The 9,436-nt window shown below is 35.3% G+C and overlaps 1 protein-coding gene across 1 annotated transcript; it reads left to right on the forward strand.

Moving 5' to 3' along the window:
• The first annotated feature begins 508 nt into the window (after positions 1 to 508).
• LOC107839950 lies at positions 509 to 5,571 on the forward strand. Its single transcript, XM_016683626.2, has 4 exons — positions 509 to 879; positions 3,313 to 3,524; positions 4,845 to 4,993; positions 5,075 to 5,571. Exons 1-4 carry the CDS (start codon positions 831 to 833, stop codon positions 5,154 to 5,156), a joined length of 492 nt encoding a protein of 163 aa, XP_016539112.2. The 5' UTR covers positions 509 to 830; the 3' UTR covers positions 5,157 to 5,571.
• Positions 5,572 to 9,436: the final 3,865 nt, after the last annotated feature.

Below are 9,436 nucleotides of genomic sequence, written 5' to 3' on the forward strand. Positions count from 1 at the left end.
TTCAGACCTCATCTATCCTTATTTGTTTGTATTTTGGTTATCAGTGACAGATGTGTATTGTTAGTTTTTCAGATATTTATTAGATGATCTTACACCATGACACTAGATTTCGGAGACTTATGAGATTTCTTTCAGATTTTGCATTTTGATTATATTTGGGTGTTTGCCTTAACTTCATTCTAGAAGTTTCGTCTTGGTACATGTATTGTCAATTTAGTGTTTTCTTTATCAGTTTGAATGATTCACTTATTTATCAAGGTTGAGCCGCAATAAGTGTCATCATGACCTATTTTTGGATCGTCTGACATAAGGTGAATTAAAATTGCATTTTTCTTATGATTAAAATATCTGAATTTGCATACTAATTTAAATATTAAGGTGTTGGATTAAGATAAGTATAAAATAATACGTTTGAATGTATAAGACTTGTCTTTATTTGAGAATTATTAAATATAATTTTAAATAAAATACTAAACTAATCTAATATACTGTTTTTTTTTTAAATATGTGGCGGTTGAGGGTGGTGGTCGGATCTTTCCCCCTCCAAAACCCACCCTCTCATCTTTAATTGGAATCAGAATCATTTTACACAGGCTTTGCTGCTGAAACAAACAAAGCTAGAAATAAACATATACATATCGGACCGTAAGTGCACTTAATTGATAGCAAGAAGGACCAGTAGTGCACCATGGAAAAGAATGGGGATCGTTTTGTGTCTGTACTAAAATATAACGACTATTTTAGACACTTTATGGGAATGTGCAACAGTATTTAAATATCCCAGTAACACACACACACACACACCTGTGAAACTCTATTTTAACCATAAGATGGGGCTCAGATTGCACACACTCTCTCTACACTTCTCGTCTATTACAAGTAAGATTCCATTTTCCTCTAAATTTCATTGACATCCAAGTGTTTTGACTAATAAGGTTTAGTTTGTTAATATGTTTTTCATCTGTTATTTTATCCATTATATCTACTAGTTAGAATTCAATAACATTTCTTTGTATTTTCAGTTCCCAATATTAGTTGACCCTAACTAGTTGATTATGTATTGGGACATAGTAATAGTTGATGTGGTTGATATAGTATAGATAGAAATATAGGGAAAACTAATTCATGGGGTAAAAATCTATTGGGTTATGGGAGCAATTGTGGATAACATATTGAGAAAAGACATCTTGTCATCCAAAATCACTTTAGCACTTAAACTTAACTTCTGTTTATTTACCCCTTAACATCTGTAAAGTGTATTTAAGTGCTAAAGTGAGTTTGGAGGACAAGTTCAAGGGGGAAAAGATGTTTTTGCTCTAAACGTATTTTATGTTATGTGCTGGATGATAGTATCATCTTTATACAGTCTGAATTTCGAGAGTTGAATTTTTTAATTTTGACCATGAATTGAGACATATAGTCTTCTAGCTTTTTAAATAAAATTGACCTATTTGGTAACTAGTAAGAATTAGTATTATAAGTTACAATAGTTAATAATTTAAATATTTAAAAGTCATGAGAAAAATTATGGTCAATGAAAAACTCATTTGACTCTCAAATCCAAAAGGCATCCCATAAATTGAGACAGAGGGAGGAGCAATTACTCAAGCAGAGGAATTTGTATGGGTTTTGAGCGTCTGGGAATTGATTACCGATAAGTTTTAGTAATTATTTACTGTGACAACCTGCTGAATTTACTGGTATTTAGTTATAGGTATGCAGGAAGAAACTAAGAATAATCAGAGACAGAGTTCATTAACAATTTGTTTATGAGGCTGCTGTGGTATGATGACGGTACAAGTTTTGATTCAACTTCAAGTTTGGTGAAATAACAAGCCTGTTAATTTACGTTACACGAAGAGTTGAACTTTTCTTTCGGCATGATTTAGGATGCATGGTTTGAGAAAGGAAGCGAAGTAATAATGGCATTAAGGGAACTGGAAAATAAAGAATAAACTAAACAAACAACTAAAGAAAGAAAAAGTTGATAGAGCTAAACACACTAGCTGAGGTTCCATGAACTTGTGTGTGAGTATTAGCCACGGCATGTCCAGTTTTTGCAAGTGGTATATGTGCATATATTATGTCTTACATCTATTTATCCTAAAACTCATATTCTCTTTGGCGCTTCTCCATAGTTCCAACCTTTGGTTGAAATTGGGTCAAAAATATCAGGTTACCTTTTTCATTAGTGATCATTAGATGCTTCCTAATCCATTAATAACGTCTAAGTAGTCTCGACTCTGAGATGATATGTATTGAAGACTGTTATCAGCATTCTCAATGTTTCATGAACCAGTCATATTACTTGTGAACCTTATAAAACTTAACAGCGTAATGCAATTTATGGCTCAAAAGCCAATTTTTACTTGCATTTCATTGTCATGGTTGTGCTGTGTGCGACTTCAGTAATAAATATCTAGTGTTTAAACAATTATATGCTAATTGATAGCCCCGTTTAACACCTAAAACTCAATAAAGCAACTGAGAAATCATTTTTGCTCTTATGGGTACATGACTCTGCAATCAGACACCATTGGAAGGGATTAAAATTTCCCCCTAAATCTTCACTTTATTTACGAAACTTTACATATGCTAATTGGTTCAGGTTAACGTTTTCCCTGGCTAAACCTGCCCTCAGCAAAAGTTCATACTCATGGATATCTTTGGGTGGATGTGTGCCCTTTTAGTGTTTCCACCTTGCTATTTTTCTCTCTCTGTTGTGGAAGAGCTTGACTGTTGTTTGCGATTTCCTAGTTGAAATTTCCGCAGTGATGAGATGATTTTGAGAAGATGTTAAGCTTTTGATGCATGCTTTTCCAACATTGAGTTCATATCCTCATTAAGCTCATTGTCGAATCTATGATTTCTACTCAGGCTTCAGGACAATATCTTGTATCAAATTAAGAGGCACATAATAAAATGTATGATTAGGCTTGTGTTACATTTTGAACATAAGACTAAACAGTTATTCAAGTAATTATATGGAGAAAACGTTTTTAAGGAAATATTGCCATAAGAAAATCTTTTTTCGTCTTTAATGAAATTGGTATGTTTGTAATTTGGAAGGTAAGACAATTTTAGCAAAATGATGGTTTCAAAATATTTCTGTGCTCCCTGTTTTAGTACTTAAACTACTTGCTTTGTTGCCTTCAGTGACTTATGGTTAGGTGTGTTGTTTTCGGTTCTCCTATCCAGTGAATAGCCCTAAAATATTGTGTCATCTATCTGTTAATAGAATTTTATATGATGCATAGAAAAATAGTCAAATTGCTATTTTCCTATAGATTAACTTACTTTTGATCTTTGAAGCAACCGGGACGTTGAAGTCTAGAGATTGCAGTGCCTTGTGTACAAACATTTATCCAACTGTTTCTACCAAGTCAAAAGAATCTGCTAGCAGAGTGCTCAAGGTATCTTCCGCGCTTGCAGAAACAGCAGCATCTGTTGCAGTGGCTGCTACAGTTGTGGGGGCTGCAGCAACTATTCTTGTAAGGAGAAATAAAGCTTCCAAAGCAGTTGAGGTGCGTTGAAAGCTGAGAAGCGTTATTTCTTTCGATAGAAATACATGTTCATTTCCTAGATCAGCTTTAACAATATTGTCATCTGAGGGCTGAAATTACACTTACAGCCTAAAGGTATTTTCTAATACTAATCTCGAAGTACAATGAAAATCTCCTTACCTTCTGGATAATCCTAGAATGAATATATGTTGTATACCTAAAAGTTATCGAGAAAGAGTGGCCTCTTCTACCATTGCTTGCCGACATTTTTATCTTTCAGGAGAAGAGGAAAAATATTTGTCGGTAAAAGGGAACCAAAAAAAATTTTCTCCAGCAGAAAGCTTGAGAGTTGCATTTTCTGTCAAATGTTGTATCTATTTGTTCTTAGATATCTATCCTGCTAGAAACTTCTGCTCCGTATTCTGAAACACGGAAAGAAAATCATTGGCTTATCTTTCTATCGAGCCGTGAAAACGATTCAACAAAAGTCAGAAAGAAATCCACTACCACTTTTACGTCAAGGAATACGTGGAGTAACTCCCGATAGAACAGTAAAAGCTGCAACGAAAAAGGAAATAAAATTTGTTTCTTGCCATTCAGTGAGGTTTACTAAGGTACCAATCTGTAGTAGGTTATTTGCTGCTCCTCCCGGTTTGATTATTTATTTAGATAGGAGGGTGTGGAAGACACAAATTAGGGTGCAAGGTAGTAGGTAGCTGTTCTCACGTATCTTTCTTTACTAGTAGTATTAGTAGTATTACTCAGAGAGTTTCTTGTCCTTTGATGTCTGTTGTTTACCTGTTGTTTCTTGCACTTCGATTATCGTATTATTTTGTTGTAGTTACGTTTCTTTTTTCAGCACGCTTTGGACATGCTTTCTATAGTATTTTTTCATGACTTCTCTCTACCTCCCAAGTTAGGAGTAAGGTCTGCATACACTCTATCCTCCCCAGTCTCCACGTGTGGTATTACACTAGGTATGTTGTATCTGTCTAAAAACTTAAATTAGCCAGGTTTTGCCAGGCTTCTGGTCGGAAAAACGAAAAAAGCAAAATTAGTTTTGTTTTAATGGTAGAAATAGTTTTTTTTCAGTTTAAGAGAACAATTTTACCATTTCGTTATCCATTTTCAACTGGTTCTCTGTGTGAAGCAGTGGTTAAAGCTTTGTGCGGAAAGACAATTTTTCAAACTAACTGGAAAAGAGTAAAAATAATATGCAGAGTTATGACTTGTGAAGTTTAAGTAGGGAGAAAAACAAATGGTTAATTTGTTGCTCAACTGTGCCTGTTAATATGTTCTTAACCTCTACCTCCTTTGATCATTGTTCTTACCAATAGTCAGGCCCTGCCGAGAATATGTGAGGACTGTGGTGGCTCTGGAGTTTGTGTAGAATGCAGAGGGGAAGGATTTGTGCTAAGAAAGATGTCCGATGAAAATGCAGAGAGATTAAGACTGATGGCAAAGAATGCAGCTACCAGATATACAGCAGGGTATGTTTCCATTTCCATTAGCGCCCCTCGTTCATATGTACCAAGCTCTAGATGCATGAACTCATATCATGCATTTGGCAGGCTTCCCAAAAAGTGGAGCTACTGTATGAAATGCAATGCTGCCCGATCCTGTAGCTCATGTGGCGGTGTTGGCAAGTTGTAGTACTAATTGTTCAATTTTCCATATGAAACTTTATCCAGTTGTGTCACGGTTTGTTCATCTGAAAAACTTTGTCCATTGTTCTTTTCGAACATAGTCTTCATGTCATTGTGGTAGAGATTTATGTCCATTTTCAAAATCGTCTGAGTTACCACGTCCTGATTTCGGTGGCCGCTGCTGCCGCCGCCAGAAGGCAGACGCTGCAGGATTCCAGTGGCCACCCGCATCATCATTACTGCAGCCGCCACGTTGTGCAGCCACATGCTGACGAAGAATGTGGTGGCACAGATCCCGAGGAGGAGTGGTGGGTTGAGTGGGTCCCCTCAGAATAATAGTGTGATCTGTAATTAAGCATATATATATGGACCATTAATGTATTAATGTTAAATAATTAAAGCAAAATATTAAACTTAATTGTAATAACACTAACAGAGAGAATTAAGATAGCAGTAGTACTTTTCTTGTTTCTCATTGGGAAACGGCATCGTTTTCACCCCCAAATTATAATCGAAAAGTCGAATCCACACCTAAACTATATAAGTGACATATTACACACTTTAACTATAAAAAAGTGATATTTTTTACACCCTGTCAGACATTACACCATTTACATGTGGTGTGGTGTTTTACACGCGCTGTTATGTCAGCATAATTCGAAAAAATAAGGAAAAAGACATCATTTTCACCTCAAATTATAATGGAAAAGTCGAATCCACACCTAAACTATATAAGTGACATTTCACACCTTAACTATAAAAAAGTGATACTTTTTACACCTTGTCAGGCATTACACCACTTGTGTGGTGTTTTACACGCGCTGCCACGTCAGCATAATTCGAAAAAATAATAAATTTATTATTTTCATAATTTTTTCTTTTTTCTTTTTAATTTAATTTTTTTCTCTTCTTCTTCAATGTCTAGAACCTCCATTGTTGTCAATGTCCAAAACCTCCATTACCTCCATTACACCATATTCACCACCATAAACTTTATCCCACCAACAAAATTACCATAACAATTAATTTTTTCTAACATTGTTCTTCATCCGTAACCATCGTCTTTTCTTAAAAAAAAAAAAAATCTCAGCTATAATGGCCATTATTATTTCAAAAAATGGACACTCGACTGTTGGCCTCTGTGTTTTAAATGATAATGACCAACACATTTTCGTACATTTTCTATTTGTTTTTCAGCTATAATTTAAAAAAAAAAAATTAATATGGTAGCAAGCTACATTTTTGGATAGATTAATAATTAACAGACAGAGGAGAAAGTTCACGATGAATCCGACTTTTTCGATGAGAATTCGCTGGAAAACACCCTTGCTACAAAATTTTATATATTTTTTTATAAAATTTGGTTTTGTCCGTTTAAACATCAAATATAATTTGATTTTGTTCATTCTGAAATTAACATTGATTCGATGAAGTGGAGGATGAATTGTGTTATTTGGGGATGAGGTTGGAATTTGGAGGTGGGGTGATGAAGAAGCTGTGTTGGTTGGGGTGGGGGTGATGAAAAAGAAGATGATTTGGAGTTGGGGTTGGAGTTTCGGGGTGGGGGTGATGAAGAAGATGATGGTTTGGGGGTGGGGGATGATAGAAAAAATGATTGTTTAGGATGCGGATGGGGAGATGGATGCTGGGGGTTGGGGCAGGAGTATTTTAATTTTTTAAATTTTTTTTGCATTAATTTTTAATTTAAACGCGCCAATTTTTATTTAAATAATTATGTATTTTCCACGTCGGATCTAGGGAGTAAAAGTATCACTTTTTTATAGTTAAGGTGTGTAATAGGTCACTTATACAGTTTAGGTGTGGATTCGACTTTTCGACTATAGTTTGGGGTGGAAACGATGCCTTTTTTCTTAATGTTTTTAGCCGTTTACTTTTTATTTAATAGGCTGGACGCACCTAAAATTAGTGTAACAACGCGCCTTAGAATGGGGGTCGCGGGGAGGTAATAATATCACTTTTATATAGTTAAGGTGTGTAATAGGTCACTAATATAGTTTAGGTGTGGCTTCGACTTTTCTTGTGTAGTATGAGGTGGAAATGATGCCTTTTCCCTTTCTCATTACTATCTCTATATTTATGTACAATGGAAGGCTATATATATAAAGACAAATTATAAACTTCTCCATAAGCCAATAGAAAAGCTTATTTCACAAGAATGTTTTTGTGCATCTTGTTTTACAAGATTGTCTTGTGTATCTTGTCTTACAAGAATGTCTTGATACATTCACATGGGCATCCATAACATATTATTTAATATCTGACACTCCCCCTTGGATGTCCATGTAGAGGATGATCTAGTAAATACGCATTTGAATGTTGTCTCATTAAAAATCTTACCAGGAAAAATTCAGTGGGAAAAGAATTGGTTAAGAAAAAAAGAGTACAACGCGTATTCTTACTCCCCCTGATGAAGATCTCGATTCAACCGGTTCAGTCTTCGCATCCCAATCCTGTATACCATTTTCTCAAAGATTGAAGTTGGTAAGGATTTGGTGAACAAATCTGCTGAATATTCACTGGAGCGAATCTGCTGCATATCAATATCACCACTCTTTTGAAGATCGTGCGTGAAGAATAACTTTGGTGAAATATCTCCGTTCTATCTCCTTTTATAAAGTCTCCCTTTAATTGAACTATGCATGCTGCATTGTCTTCAAATACGACCATGGGTACTTTGATAACGAGCTTCAGACCAATCTCTCTTTGATGGAATGTACTGCTGATCTCAACCATATGCATTCTCTACTTGCTTCATGGATTGCTATTATTTCAGCATGATTAGAAGAAGTAGCAACGATGGACTGTTTTGTCGATCGCCATGATATTACAATACCTCCGTATGTAAACACATAGCCTGTTTGAGATCGGGCTTTATGTGGGTTAGATAAATAACCTGCATCTGCATGACCAACAAGATCTGAACTAGCTTTGTTAGTATAAAACAGACACATATCAATAGTCCCTTTTAGGTACCTCAATATATGCTTAATTCCGTTCCAGTGTCTTCGCGTAGGGGAAGAACTATACCTTGCAAGCAAATTAATAGAAAATGCTATATCCGGCCTTGTTGCATTAGCGAGGTATATAAGTGCACCAATAACACTGGGATATGGTACTTCGGGATTAAGAATCTCTTCACCATCTTCCAGAGGTCGGAATAGATCTTTACTTACATCAAGAGATCGAACAACCATTGGAGTACTTAATGGATATGCTTTGTCCATGTAAAATCGTTTCAACACCTTCTGGGTATAGGCAGTTTGATGAATAAAGACCTCATTTGCTAAATGTTCAATTTGCAGCCTAAGAAAAAGTTTTGTCTTTTCAAGATCTTTCATTTCGAATTCTTTCTTTAGATATTCAATTGCCTTTTGGACCTCTTCTGGAGTCCCAATGAGATTTATATCATCCAAATAAACAACGAGTATAACAAATCTTGATGTCGTTTTCTTAATAAAAATACAAGGAAAAATGACATTATTTATGTAACCTTCATTTTTCAAATACTCACTTAGGCGATTATACCACATACGCCCTGATTGTTTTAGTCCGTACAACGATCTTTGTAATCTGATTGAATATAATTCTCGAGACCTTGAACTATATGCTTCAGACATTTTTAATCCTTCTGGAATTCTCATGTAAATATCATTATCAAGTGAACTATAAAGATTACCTGTAACCACATCCATTAGATGAATTTCAAGATTTTCATGTACAGCAAGACCGATGAGGTATCGAAATGTTATTGCATCCATAACAGGTGAATATGTTTCTTCATAGTTGACACCGGGTCTTTGAGAGAATCCTTGTGCAACAACGCATGCCTTGTATCTTACAATTTCATTTTTCTCATTTCTTTTACGTACGAAGACCCATTTATAACCGACTGGTTTTACACCATCTGGGTTTGGACTATAGGTCAAAAAACCTCCCGTTTAGCAAGTGAGTTCAATTCAGATTGAATCACCTCTTGCTATTTTGGCCAATCTTTTCTTCGTCGGCATTCTTCGATAGATAGAGGTTCAAGGTTATCATTGTCTTGCATGATATTTAGTGCGACATTATATGCAAAAACATTATCCACCGTAATTTACGATCGATCTAAATTTTCCCCATCACTAGTAGAACTTATTGAAAGTTCTTCATTCACTAGAGTCTCAGGATCTGATACGAGACAAACTTGGGTCGTATAAAAAAGAAGCCAAAAATAGTCCACAAACAAAGGGAAACCCGAGAGCAACACAAACACAATTCTCGGCTCCA

The sequence above is a fragment of the Capsicum annuum genome, chromosome 8, assembly GCF_002878395.1.
Source record: "Capsicum annuum cultivar UCD-10X-F1 chromosome 8, UCD10Xv1.1, whole genome shotgun sequence".
NCBI classification, from domain to species: Eukaryota; Viridiplantae; Streptophyta; class Magnoliopsida; order Solanales; family Solanaceae; genus Capsicum; species Capsicum annuum.

Excerpts from the sequence above, each read along its gene's own strand:
- LOC107839950 (XM_016683626.2), top strand. The coding sequence starts at position 831 with ATGGGGCTCAGATTGCACACACTCTCTCTACACTTCTCGTCTATTACA. Across the intron at positions 880-3,312 it reads ACACTTCTCGTCTATTACAA|CAACCGGGACGTTGAAGTCT; the intron begins GTAAGATTCCAT and ends TGATCTTTGAAG. Across the intron at positions 4,994-5,074 it reads GCTACCAGATATACAGCAGG|GCTTCCCAAAAAGTGGAGCT; the intron begins GTATGTTTCCAT and ends TGCATTTGGCAG.